The following is a 14,438-nucleotide window of genomic DNA, read 5'->3' as shown; positions in this document are numbered from 1 at the left end:
AAGATTCATTTATGAAACGTCATAAAACGGCTCATTCTAACACGGCCCCACATTTTTACGTCACTATGTGGAAATATTTGCATAATGCCATCCAAATGTTCAGAAAAAGAAAGAAGGCTGGTTTCAGTAACAGTTGTTACTGTGTGTTAAAGCAGTCATGTCAGTGAGATGCTGTGTGTATCTAGGCGAAAGCAAAATCATTTTATTTGGCCTTCTGAAAGGAGATGCATTTAGGAATCTTTAAGATTACTCACAACAGAACAAGTGCATTTTATGGACAACCATTTCATGAACCTATTCAGGGAACCATGGTTACATACGTAACCGAGATGTTCCCTTTCATAGGTCACTTCGATGCTGTGGTGACGTCACCGGCTATGGGAACGCTATACCATAACGCCTGACGTACCTGATAGCTGGGATCCAAGGAAGCATCTGCTCAAGCGGAGAGAACCCGGGAGCCAGGGGCCATCCTCACATCCAGAATATAAGACTTGATAAAAGTGCTCGGTGAGGACCAACCTGCCACAGCACAGATTTCATCCATAGAAGATCCACTGAGAAAACTCGAGAAGAAGCCACTGCTCTCGTGGAATGAGCTTTAACTCCTAAGGGCGAAGCGAGTCCACGCGCCTCATAGGCTAAAGATATTGCCTCCACCAGCCAATGGGACATTCGCTGTTTTGTAACCGCATGGCCTTTATTCTTATGTCCAAAACAAACAAACAGCTGGTCAGACTCACGCCATGGGGCTGTACGATCCACATAAGTCTTTAAAGCTCTCAGAGGGCAAAGACTTAGATCTCCTGACCCCACCTCAGCAGGGGATAAAGCCTCCAGGACCACTTGCTGAAAGCGAAAGCAATTAGATGCGACCTTAGGGACATAATTAGGCCTCGGTCGCAACAACATCTTCACAGAGCCCAGATTCGAGAAATACTGGAGCGCCAGAAAAACCGCCAGTAATTCCAACCTGTTTATGTGCCAACTGCGTTGTGCCGCTGTCCACACTCCGTGGGCTGGGCGCCCTTGACAAACAGCTCCCAACTAGTGTCGGCCGCGAAGTCCTCAGACCCCGAGGCCACGGTGGATAAAACGTCATCATCATGGCGTCCACAACCGAAGGAAATGGCAATACATGCTTCCGGTGTGGCCTGTAAATCCTCATTAGAGAAGACGACAGGCTCAATAAAACTTTTATTCTGCACCAGGGTAGGGGAGAGCGAGCAATGTGGAGAATATTCCAGCGCTGCCCTGTCCTCGAAATCCATGTAGCACGTGTCACCCCAAGCTATCGCCTCGTGCGGTGCCTCGGCAGTCGCAGAAGTGACATGGCTGGGGTTAGACACGGGGGGCGACATCAGAAAATACTTCCACCCTCGAGCGCAGTACTCTGAGCCGCAGGCCATCACAATGGGGACAGGAAGAAAGGCCACTAAGCGCCGCCTGTGCGTGATGTAAACCCAGACATACTACGCACCTGTCATGAGAGTCTCCCTTCGTGATGTACCTGGTACACGACTCCTTGTATTTTTCGAAAACTCATCGCGTCCGTGAAGAGGAGTTAACACTGCTCGTAGAAACCACTGGAGAACGCGAGATGAATCCTAGGGCACAGATGATTCGCTTCCCTGAAGGAATGAAATCTGAGCGAAATGGCGCGTGGCACCCAGGTATATGATGCGTGCGCATGCGTAAGGGTGGTGCCAAGCGCTATTTTGCCAATAGGATTGGCTAGATGGTATAGGGCTTCAGACATTCCTCACACCAAGGGGTGTTCCCATAGCCGGTGACGTCACCGCAGCATCGAAGTGACCTATGAAAGGGAACATCATGCTATATTATCACCACATCTTTTTTAGCATTTTCTCCATAGTAACCTAACTTATACATTTGAAAAGTGACATGGGCAGCATTGTTTTCATTGTTAAGTGCTTTTGCTTTAAAATATGAATTGTTGGATTATTGCATTTCTGAACAGATTACATTTAGGCTTTTTTTTCTTATCGCTCTTGTAGTTATTTTCTCTCTATCTTTCCTTTGGGGCACGGTGTACACGCCCATGTTGTTTACGCACAGAAAACCAGGAAGTATATGAATTAGAAATATAAGAAGACAAATGATATCCGTGTTGTGTGTCCGTTGAAGTAGGCAAGGACTTGATGCAATGGGAACGGCTTTGTCATGTCTACTTTTAAAAAGTAATCACGTTTCTATTCCTGTACCTTTTTTTGCATATTTCTGTGGTGATCATGACTATTCTGGACTAAATACATTACGTTTTATTGACAGCAAATGTCTGCTGTTGATTAGCATAGAACATAATTTATTTATAAGTATTTATAAGTAAAAAAAAGAAAGAGAAAAGGTGATTAAGGTTGTCACCATTATTTGTGGAAACTTTTCACACAAATAAATGTTTGGTCAGGTACCTGGACTTAAAAATGTTAAAATCTTTATAGTGTGTCTATACATTCACTTTCTCAACTTCTACACTCCTGTCTACTGCATGGAAATAAATCAACTGAATGTAGTAAAATGAAATAAAACTATAGCAAGTGTAAAAGATAAAGTATCTTTTTAGGTAGAGTATACATATAGATTGACCATCCATTTTCCTGTTGCTGTTTACTGGAATTCTGACACCAGATATATGATAAATAACATGTTTTCTTGACAAAACCCAGGGTTAAGTGCAGTGTGAAAAGCCCTTTGGTCTTCACTTTCCCTCTAGTGACATGCACACATCTGAAAACCAGGAAGCATGTGGATTCAGGAGAAACGAAACCTATCTCTCTACTAAACAAGCCTCTGCTTTAGGATCTACACTTATCTTAAAAAAAAAAATAGTTTTACCTGTCTTTTTTGCTTGCATTGAAAAAAAGCATTTAGGACTGTTCTTAATACACAAACATGTAAGTACTTTTTAGATTTTTAGACATGCTCTTTCATTAATGATTTACATGTGGATTTATGTTCTCTTTCTTATATGATTTACTTCTGGCAGAGCAGTTTCTATCAGAGCTCTATAAACTATCTGCAGAGAAATGGCCGAGTCTGCAGCGAGTCAGTATGAGGATCAGTTCATCTGTTCAGTCTGTTTGGATCGGCTGAAGGAGCCGGTGACGATTCCCTGTGGACACAGTTACTGTATGAGCTGCATTACTGACTGCTGGGGCCAGAAGGAGCAGGAGCCGCCGTACTGCTGTCCCCAATGCAGAGAGAGCTTCAGTCAGAGACCTCTACTGAAGAAGAACACTCTGATAGCGGAGATGATGGAGACGCTGCAGAAGACGTCTCTACAAACGGCTGCTGTGGACTGTGATGTTTGCACTACAGAGAAGAGCAGAGCTGTAAAGTCCTGTCTGCAGTGCTTGGCCTCCTTCTGTCAAACTCACCTGCAGCCTCACTATCAATCTCCTGCGTTTATGAAGCACAAACTAGTCCCAGCCTCCAGAAACATTCAGGAGAACATCTGCCTCAGTCATGGGAAACCTCTGGAGATTTACTGTCAGGATGACCATCAGTGCATTTGTTGTTTGTGTGTGACTGACAATCATAAAAACCACAATGTTGTATCTTTGAATTCAGAATGGACTGGTAAAAAGGTAATGAATGCTTATTAGTCCTATATCAGTACCTATTCTTCTTCTTCCTTATTACCTTTTTATGATGTATATTTAGTTTGATAATTAATGATCACAAAATTAGATTGGCAAGGTGTAACTATATTGAGTTTGTACATTAACATCCTCAGGACAAGTTAAAAGAGATAAAGGTGTCGTGTCAAAAGCTGATTGAGGAACGAGAGAGAGGTCAGCAGGAACTCAGTGAAGCTGTGAAGTCTTTTAAAGTGAGTTTCACAAGATGCAAGTAAAAAAAGGCAAAATAATAAAAGAGGCATAATAAACTGATGACATTTTGATTTTGCTAGATCAATTGGATGTTTGACTTGGACATTATGACACAATTATTGAACTTGGTCGCATAAATACAGTATTTATGCTGTTGTTCTTCTCCCACAGAGTTCAGCACAAGAGGCCGTGGAGGACATTGAGAAGGTCTTCACTGAGCTCATCTGCTCTCTGGAGAAGAAACGCTCTGAGATTAAAGATCAGATCAGAGATCAGGAGAAGACTGAGATAGATCGAGCAGAGAAACTTCACAAACATCTGGATCAAGAGCTGACAGAACTCAGAAAAACACAAAAAGAGATTGAGAAACTTCTGATTACTGACGATCAGATCCACTGTCTGAAGGTGATGAAAGTGAATAAAAATGTATGATCATATGATGACATCATATCACAATTGATACATCTTTGTTCTGTTTCTCTTTATGTAAAGCAAAATGTGTCCTTGCTTTACAAGCTATGTATGTGTCTCATTTCAGAGCTGTCAGTCTGTGTGTGTCTTACCCTCATATGAAGACGTTCCCAGCTTCACTCAACACACTCATCTGTCTTTTAAAGACATTTCAATCTCTTCATTCAGAGAGGTTTTGGAGGACGCCTGTCAACAGCAAACAGCCAAAATATCTCGAGACGGTCTGAATTCTTCTTTTCCTTGGGATATAAAATGTGGCATTCATACTATGTAGGATTAAACCTAAATATTGACTGTACAATTGTGTTTCTTCTTGTCTTCTCAGTGTCAAATGTCCATGTTGCACAGACTCCAGAGCCAAACACTCCAGATACACTTTCGCAATGTAAGTCAAATTATTAATTTTTTTTCACAAACACATATTAATTTGTAAATATCATCAAAAAGCAAAACGAGAATTTAAGAAAATAATAATCAAAGTTCATAATTCAGTTTCATGGTCATTTCTATTACTCAGATTCCTGTCAACTGCAAATGGATCCAAACACTGCACACAAAGTACTTAAACTGTCTGAAGAGAACAGGAAAGCATCACATTCAGATGAAGTCCAGAAATATCCTGATCACCCAGAGCAATTTGATTTGCTTCATTACATCATGTGTAGAGAGGGTTTGTGCGGTCGCTGTTATTGGGAGGTTGAGTGCAGTGGGAACATTTGGGGTGTAGCAGTTTGTTACAAAGGAATTGGACGTAAAGGAAGAAGTGATGTTTGTAGACTTGGTTCCAACAAAAATTCATGGAGATTGTCCCGCTACGAGCAAAACGTCAAATTCATACATAATAATAAAGAAGTCGTAATCTCTGCTGTCCGCTCCTCTAGAATAGGAGTGTATTTGGATCACAGAGCAGGAACTCTGTGCTTCTACAGCGTCTCTGACACAATGACTCTACTACACAGAGTCCAGACCACATTCACTGAACCCCTCTACCCTGCTTTTCTAGCTGATGAAGGTTCATCTGTGAAGATCATAGAGCAGAGAAACACTCAGGCAGACCATAAAAAAAAAAAAATTCAAGGTTAAATTCAGCTGCTGAAATCCTGAAATGTGTAGTTTGGATGAACAAAATACATAAAATTTCTTGAACAGCAACAATAAATACACAACACACACTTGAGCTGTCAAACTGGATATCAGTAAATAAATCTATAGTCCATTATCAGATGTTTCAAAATCAGGTGTTATAAAGATTTTGTGTTTTCTGTGATCTTTAACAATATTTCTGTAGCTCGTTATACTAATAATGTCTGAATCGATGATGCAGTTCACCATTAAGCCAGCAAAGTGCTAGGGTTAATTTGTAAAAAAATTATAAAAATATATTTTTTTAAACTGTCGTGGAAGCTAGTAGACTGCTTTTACAGGTTATGGTGTTGACAAAATAATTATATTTTACTTTACACATGTATTATTATTCAATGCAGCCACTTTGTGTGTGTGTGTTTCTACCTGCTAATTTAGCATTTTCTTTCTTTACAAATCATTTCTTTACAGTTTGGACAACTGAGCTGACTTGATTTTTTTTCCTATTTCATAACAACAATATTCGATAGTGTTGGCAAAAAGTTAAACAGAAATAGCTGTAAAACCTTTCAGAAGAGGCACAAATTTAAAATGATCTTATTCTTTAAAGTTTAATCTCTATATTTGTTTTCCTTGGTTTCATGTATACTGTAAAGTGGAATAAAAGAAAATTTAAATCAAATTAAATTGTACATTTGTATTTATAAAATAGCGGTTTTATCTGAAATAATTGTTTGAAGAATCTGATTTGTGTGAGACTCTGTTGGTTCTCTCCACAGCAGCTGAATTATCTGATTTTCTTTCTTTTTAAACAATACATGTTTTCTGTATAATGTTTGCCAATGTCATTGGGTCTCATTCATGAAACATTCGTAAATATACGAGTAAATATCTGAGTGATTTGCGCGTAAAGAGAACTTCCCGAAAACTCTTCTCCTGATTCACAAAAACTTCGTAAACGTCAGATGTGATAGTGAAATGTGTGTGTGTGTTAATGAATTCCAATCAGTCGTAAATGGGACGCGCGTGCACGCTCACTCTCAATTACCATAAATCCCGCCTATTAAATCCGACTGACAACTATATATGAGCATCATATTATGACACCAAACGAAGAATTTCAACATGTCTTCTCAAAAGCGACTGAAAAAGAAACATTTCTCAGCTGCAGAAATTGAAGTTTTATTATCAGAAGTTAATTCAAAACGCCACATTTTATTTTCAAGCGTACTAGTGGCGTATCAGGTCCTAAAAAAGGAAGTTTGGCAGCATATTACAGATCCTCCCTTACGAAAAATTACCATGGTTTTATTATAGTAAAACTGTAGTAACCCATGGTTTTTTGGCGTATTGACTCCCATTTGTCTAACCACAGATTTACTACATATACCCTGGTTAAACTGGTTAATATAGCAAAACCATGGTTAATTTGTGGTTACCATGGTTTAACTATAGTAACCATGGTTTTTTGGTTTCATTTGTAGTAAAACCATGGTTAATTTCCGTAAGGGCTATTACTGGCTCTCATTATAAAAGTTAAAAGAAAAACCGTATGTAATTAATATATATAATATTTTTTTCAAAATGCTGTGTAAATATGTACCCGATTATGAATTAAAATGCAGCCGTATTAATGAGCAAAACGTTAAGACGTTAAACGCACTATTTACGCGTGGCTGGGAGCAGGTGTAGATTTCTTTCGTACCAACTAACATTTGGAAAATACGAATGTTTTAATGAATCCGAAAATTTACGCCAAAACCACTTTACACGCGATTTACACAAAAATTCGTTCTGCTCGTGTTTCATGAATGAGACCCATTCCCAGATAGCAAATGACATGTGGCCCAGTTCTGGCCCACATCTCCCATATTCTTCTGGCCCACATACCGCGCGGAATGACGGCGATGACTCAACCTGAGTCTGGCTGACATATGTCAGCCACAACTGAACCAGATCTGGGCCACATCTCAGAAATGGTGTGGGTGACATCTGGGCCAGATCTGGCCCAGTTTTGTCTGACAGAAGTCAGCCACAACTGTACCAGATCCATGCCGCATCTCACAAATAGCATGGGCGACACCTGGCCCAGATGTCAACCACGCCATTTCTGACATGTGGCCCAGATCCGTCCCAGTTGTGGCTGACTTCTGGGTTAGATATGGCCCATATTAACCCTTTCTAGACACAAAAGAATATGTAATTCATCCAGAATAAAGAAAACACTCATGTAGTCTAAACTGCTTTATTAAAATATAAAAATGTGACAAATAAATATACATACATGAATACAACTGCATGTATAGATATAAAACAAATACATTTACATTATTACAAAATACAAAATACAGATAAATATTTATAAATATAGTTAAATACACATTAACATTACATTTACATTAAGCAGACACTTTTATCCAAAGCAACTTACAAATGAGGACAATGGAAGCAATCAAAATCAACAAAAGAGCAATGATATACAGGTGCTGGTCATATAATTAGAATATCATCAAAAAGTTGATTTATTTCACTAATTCCATTCAAAAAGTGAAACTTGTATATTATATTTATTCATTACACACAGACTGATATATTTCAAATGTTTATTTCTTTTAATTTTGATGTTTATAACTGACAGCTAAATTCAGATGTGGCAGAGAGGAGTGAGTATGAGAAACATTCAGATACACAGGCTGATTCAGTCTTCTGAATTGGGAGTAGCGAACATGCATTATAAACTTCTTTCAAATTAGAATCTGTTGGGGAGATAAAATGTGCAAGATAACGTATATGTACTAATAAAAACATCAAACAAAAAAAAATGTATCTTTTACTCTCCAGTATTGAAAGCAGAACTGATAAGGGAGCCCTTGATACTAGCCGCATTTCCACTGTCGGGCCAGTGCGAGCCAGGGCTTAAAGCGGGTCGGGCGGGGCTCACAGCCCCGGGCCAGAATAGCGCAGGGTTTCCACAGTGGAGCTTGAAGCACCGCTGCACGTCACTAAAACACGCCCTTTACACGCCTCTCAGAACAACGTCATGCAAAATTAATCACACATAAACACACTTATTTCTATTTTATTTATTTATTTATTTTTAACGCTTATGAAAATAGCCTGCTTATTCAGTCGAGTCTCTTTCTGTTTATTAGCCACAGTATAGCTGTCATATTTATAATGAATGATAATATCTCTATTTTTATAAAAGCTCCCGAACAAAAAAACATTATTAGGCTATATTCTTTTATGATAGGCAACGTGAGATAAACTCTCGAGACGAGGCTTGTGACAGATAATATAAGTTACTTAATAAATACACGATTGTGATAGAGAATAAGAAGCTGACGTCTGATTTCTTCAAGCGGTCTTATTTTACCATGTTTACTATGATAACATGTTTAGCGTGCATATCTTTTACATCGCTTATACATATTTCTGCCTTGCATGGTGATTATAATCCACATTGGATCAAGTTATTTCAAACACTCGCTGCTGACTGAAAGAGAGTTTTGAGCTTGATTTATTTTAAAAAGTGTTTAATGCTGGTGTTAAAGCTATTATCTTTCTGAAATGATCCGCAGCGCAGACTCGCTATTTTTTATAAAAGCTCACAAACAAAAATCATTTTTATATTTTGGTGATATGCAACGTGGAGCTAAACTCTTGAAACGAGACGACAGATAAAATGTTACTTAATGAATACACAATTGTGATAGAGAACAAGAAGCTGACGTCTGATTTATCCAAGCGGTGATATTTACCATGTTTACTGTGTAACGTTAATGTTTAGCGTGCATAGTCTTTTACATCACTTATAAATATTTCTGCTTTGTTTAGTGATTATAATCCACATTGGATCAAGTTATTTCAAACACTTGCTGCTAACTAAGAGTGAGTTTTGAGCTCAAATGATTTTAAAACGTCTTTAATGCTGCTGTTAAAGCTGTTATCTTTCTGAAATGATCCGCGCTGACGCTCTCCAGACACGGAGAAACTCCGCCTTTGTTCATAACCCCTCATCTAGCCCCAGCTGGCCCGCTTTGGCCCAAGGTTTTCGTCGGGCCAAAAAACCCTGGCCGTTGGCCCCGAGGAAGCCCCGGCGAGGCACGATCAAGCCCCGGAAGTGACAGTGGAAACACGACCGGCCCTGACAGGCACTAGCACGCCTGGTCTTAGCTCGATAGTGGAAACACGGCTACTGTGACACAGCTCTTTCAAATTAACATTACCTTTTTTGCAGTGGCGGTAGTTTGTATGTCCATCTATAGTTGCCATCATCTAAGGTCTTTTGAGTACTGGTATCATCTGAAGTCCTCACAAGTCCTGCAAGTCCTGTGCTGTGCAGTTTCTAATAACCCTGGGATGGACATTTGCAGAAACAGGAAGGCAAAGGGAGAAAGATTAGCATAGCTGCTGTTCATATCATTTCAGGCAATGTGCACTTTTTACTATTTCATCAATGGAGTACATTGAGTACTATTTTATCTAGTAGCTTTAAACTGAAATAATTTTTCTAGATCCCTTAATAAACATATTATTTGTGGTCTGTTTTTGGGGAACAGACACAGTCTCTATAGAATGGACTGCATATGCCAGAGTAACATTTAATACATTTTAATAAAGTTTAACTGGGAGGAACATCATAACTGTAATTTACACAACCATTCAAGAGTTTGGGGTCTGTAAGATATTTTATGCCTTTATAAAAAATCTCTTATGCTCACCACGGCTCCATTTATTGAATCAAATTACAGTAAAATAGTAACACTGTGACTATTACAATACAAAACAACTCTTTTCTATGTGAATATTATGTTAAAATGTCATTTATTCCTTTGGTCAAAGCTGAATTTTCAGCATCATTACTCCAGTCTTCAGTGACAAATCTTCAGAAATCATTCTAATATGATGATTTATTGCTCAAGAAACATTTCTGATTATGATCAATGTTAAAATACAGATGTGCTGAATTGTTTTTTGTTGGATTCATTGTTACATAGACTCTAAACATTTTAATGTTAGTGTTACATGCATCAAATTGTTCAAAATCATCTTTTTCAAATAGTGTTCCTGTTGTTCAACTGGTAGGGCACTGCGATAGCAAGCAAGCAAGCGCAAGGTTGGGGGTTCGATTCCCCGGGAACACATGATATGTAAAAATTGATAGCCTGAATGCGCTGTAAGTCGCTTTCATAAATAAATGCAGGTCTTTTGAACTTTGTATTCATCTGTGAATCCTGAAAAATAAAATGCATCACGGTTTCTACAAAAAAAATGAAGCAGCACAACTGTTTCAACGCTGATAATAAGTTTCTTGAGCAGCAAATCAGCATTTCTGAGGGATCCATGTGACACTGAAGACTGGAGGAATGATGCTGAAAATACAGCTGCACATCACAGGAATAAATTAGTTTATAATGTATTCACATAGAAAACAGCTATTTTAAGTTGTAATAATATTTCACAATATTACTCTTTTTACATATTTTAATCAAATAATTACTACAGAGGTGAGCAGAAGATAATTATTACAAATTGTATCAACTTCAAGCTTTTGAACACTAGTGTACAGTATATTTGAGGTTTGACTTACTGTACTAGTCTTGTGGTCAATAGCATCTTGGAGATGTTGTCTTACAGTAGGTTCACTCCGACTCTGCTGGATGCAGCAGGCCATCAGCACTGAAGAATCTAGGAACAAAACAAGCTATTTGACACAGAGCCAACAATATTTAGTCTGCAGTTCCAGGTTTATTAGATGGAAACAAGCTAGAGCAGGTGAAATGCAAAAAATAAATAAATAAAATAACAGATTCATTGCGATATATGTTGTGAAAAAATGCATATTAGGTTACTTAACCTTTTCAGCGCTTCCTACATCTCTGTCAGCAGCTCCCTTCAGACATATTGAAATCTTGGACACTCCCTTCTGTTGTACGCAGTTTATACGCGACCCTAGAAATAACGTGGCGGCTAGATTGACCGTGCTTTTCTACTTGGCGGCTGGCTTGACCGCAGTTGTTGTAGAAGGATTATTTTATTATTCTTGAAATCGCAGAACAGTTTTATGTTTACCATAAAAGATCAAAACAACTTTAGTTTTCTGCCAATTTTCGCGCTCCTTGATAACGTGACGTCATCGATCAACAGTAAAGTGTAAATGTTAAGGTTAAATAAATTAAGCAATTTCCAATCATCCATTGAAAGATTACCAACAAAACAGTCAAAAGCTATCATCTACAGATGAAGATTTGATTAAAAGCCCAAACTTTCATAAATAAGAGCACAATAGAGTTATCATACCTGACGATACGTCGTCTGAAAACGGTAGAAATGCTAACGGACTTTTTCGAAGACATTAAACCATTCCTATAAAGTAAATAAACAACAGAAGCGAGTCAAATACAAGTAAGAGAAGTGTCAACAACAGTTATAAGTAATATTTGTGTAATTTTATGGACTTAACTCACCTGAAAACAGTGAAATCAGCGAGAAACGGGGTGTTTCCTCGTGACATTTGCAGTGTTGCGCTCCGTTTCCATGGCAACTCCATCCGGTCCGCGCGCGGCGCACGCCCATGAAAGCACGTCACGAATTAAAAGTCACACTCTTACGTTACATAAATAAACATATGAATAAACATATGCCCCTTATTTTTTTTCTGTAAGAGGGGCCGCGGCCATTTGTAGATTTAATGTGTCTGGCTTTCGGTGTCATTCCAGCTATATTAGCTGTACAAACAGCTTGTTTTGCTGTTTACTGTTGCAAACTGCTGTATCTTACCATGTTATTTTTAATGTATTTTCTTAATTATGAACGTACTGTTTTGTAGTGCAAACAGTTTTACCGTTTACTGCACTTTGTTCTTCTTGTTATTTCCCTATAACCATGACCATAAGTCTCACACATTCACATACAATTGTTTGGTGGATAGAATTAGATCACTACATAATTCAAAATGTCATTCAATTATGATATTGCTAATTTAAAATTAATTTTGTAGTTCTATGGCCCAGTGCAAAATGCCAGGCCTGCACATAATAGTGGGACAAAGTGGCACTTTTATAGTTTAAGATTTTGTATTGTTGCTTTTACGAACACTCATATATATATATATATATATATATATATATATATATATATATATATATGTGTGTGTGTGTGTGTGTGTGTGTGTGTAAAAGGTGCATCTTGAAGAAATGTGAATATCATGAAAAAAGTTCATTTTTTGTAACTTTTTTTATTAAAAAGTGAAATTTTCATATATTCTAAAGATTTATATATATATATTTTTTTGATGATTAGAGCTTAATTTAATTAATGTAATTATTACATTTAAAAGTAAAAAAAGGAGTTAAACAAATATTATTTAAATATTTAAAATGATTTTTAAAGAAACTTTGTCCTGTGGTGTGACAGTACAGGTGTCACAATGGAGGACTTTTTTTTTTTATCACACCAAAGGACGTTTCAGCCTTTTCTGTCAATTAATGACCTTGCTATTCCAAGCTAACCTGTCATTAGTGGCAAGCAAGACACATTTGCTAAATTTTCTAGGATTATGTATCTTAACATGCACTTTTTAATTTAAAAAATATATAATTTAGGGGTGTCATATTAATGCACAACAAAGCATAAAACATTTGTAGTGGTTCCGAAAAAGTTCAAAGGACATGGTGTCACACCAGAGGACATGGTACAAAAATGTAAAAAAAATCGAATAACATTGCAGCTTCATAAAAGGTCCGTGTAGGTCAAATAAATGTGTGTATGTATTTATATTACGTGTCCTGAAATATTATGGGCGTCCAGTACTCAAAATAGTTTTAGAACCACTGACTGGTAAAGTAAGGTGATCTGCCAGGACGTGTCTTCAGAAAATGGCACATCTGGTCACCTGGTATAAGCCATATCTGGCCCACATACAACAAGCCAGAACTCAACATAAAACCGGTTTGTCACACACGGGCCAGATCTGGCCCACACACAGCAAGCCACAACTCAAATTAAAGCCGGTTTGTCGCACACGGGCCAGATCTGGCCCACACACAGCAAACCACGACTCAAATTAAAGCCGGTTTGTCGCACACGGGCCAGATCTGGCCCACACACAGCAAGCCACGACTCAAATTAAAGCCGGTTTGTCACACACGGGCCAGATCTGGCCCACACACAGCAAGCCACGACTCAAATTAAAGCCGGTTTGTCACACACGGGCCAGATCTGGCCCACACACAGCAAACCACGACTCAAATTAAAGCCGGTTTGTCGCACACGGGCCAGATCTGGCCCACACACAGCAAGCCACGACTCAAATTAAAGCCGGTTTGTCACACACGGGCCAGATCTGGCCCACACACAGCAAACCACGACTCAAATTAAAGCCGGTTTGTCGCACACGGGCCAGATCTGGCCCACACACAGCAAACCACGACTCAAATTAAAGCCGGTTTGTCACACACGGGCCGGATCTGGCCCATAAACAGCATGCCACAACTCAAACTAAAACCGGCTTGATGTGTGTGGGCCAGAGATGGCCCATATAACGTCTGCCGCTGCCAGAACTGAGCCAGATGTGCCATAGTTGGCCCAGATGAGGCCCGGATATGTTTGCTATCTGGGTTGTGTCCAGTCAACATGAAATGTGATTAAATCAGATTGGTTGGACGATTAGTAGCGGTTCAAAAAAAAAAAAAAAAAAAAAAAAAAAAACATTTTTGGTATGTTATTGGACACCATTCCGATTGACTCTGGCTGGAATCGGGCAGTGAGTGCACAGGCGTCCGGCCCGAGCGGTTAACCGGAACATCTAACCGGAACTGGCCCGAGTGTATTTTGCCATCTGGGGTGACTTTTACTGCTACTTCGTGACATTGTACTACTACGGGAGAATATCTTAATTTACTGTTGTCGTGTAACGTGATAGATAAGGTAAGTAAATGTTATGTTTTATGGTAAATGTTTGATTACAATAAGTTGTTATTTAAAACCTAACTCGAGTAAATGTCATTTTTCGTAATTTTGGTAAGT

General features: G+C 38.6%; 1 protein-coding gene and 1 long non-coding RNA gene across 4 annotated transcripts; one reads left to right on the top strand and one right to left on the bottom strand.

Annotated features, from left to right (window-relative positions):
- Positions 1 to 2,402: 2,402 nt before the first annotated feature.
- LOC113112856 (E3 ubiquitin/ISG15 ligase TRIM25-like) lies at positions 2,403 to 6,086 on the top strand. 3 transcript variants are annotated; one of them, XM_026278774.1, is made up of 7 exons: positions 2,403 to 2,915; positions 3,013 to 3,608; positions 3,758 to 3,853; positions 4,026 to 4,259; positions 4,393 to 4,546; positions 4,651 to 4,710; positions 4,843 to 6,086. In XM_026278774.1, exons 2-7 carry the CDS (start codon positions 3,048 to 3,050, stop codon positions 5,406 to 5,408), a joined length of 1,671 nt encoding a protein of 556 aa, XP_026134559.1. In that variant the 5' UTR covers positions 2,403 to 2,915; positions 3,013 to 3,047; the 3' UTR covers positions 5,409 to 6,086. The 3 variants fall into 3 exon arrangements, with proteins under 3 accessions (XP_026134559.1, XP_026134557.1, XP_026134558.1); XM_026278772.1 differs by having other exon boundaries at positions 3,008 to 3,608; XM_026278773.1 differs by having other exon boundaries at positions 2,403 to 3,608.
- Positions 6,087 to 11,060: 4,974 nt separating this feature from the next.
- LOC113112875 (uncharacterized) lies at positions 11,061 to 11,759 on the bottom strand. Its single transcript, XR_003293500.1, has 3 exons — positions 11,712 to 11,759; positions 11,269 to 11,337; positions 11,061 to 11,099 (listed from the first exon to the last, which is right to left on the bottom strand). It is a non-coding gene; the product is annotated as an uncharacterized LOC113112875 (long non-coding RNA).
- Positions 11,760 to 14,438: the final 2,679 nt, after the last annotated feature.

The sequence above is a fragment of the Carassius auratus genome, chromosome 13 (genome assembly GCF_003368295.1).
Source record: "Carassius auratus strain Wakin chromosome 13, ASM336829v1, whole genome shotgun sequence".
NCBI lineage: Eukaryota > Metazoa > Chordata > Actinopteri > Cypriniformes > Cyprinidae > Carassius > Carassius auratus.
Note: the sequence above shows the minus strand (reverse complement) of the source record. Positions and strands in the feature narration are given on the sequence as shown.

Coding starts and splice junctions, on each gene's coding strand:
- LOC113112856 (XM_026278774.1), top strand. CDS start 3,048: ATGGCCGAGTCTGCAGCGAGTCAGTATGAGGATCAGTTCATCTGTTCA. Junction 3,854..4,025: donor AAGCTGTGAAGTCTTTTAAA/GTGAGTTTCACA, acceptor CTTCTCCCACAG/AGTTCAGCACAAGAGGCCGT. Junction 4,260..4,392: donor ATCAGATCCACTGTCTGAAG/GTGATGAAAGTG, acceptor GTCTCATTTCAG/AGCTGTCAGTCTGTGTGTGT.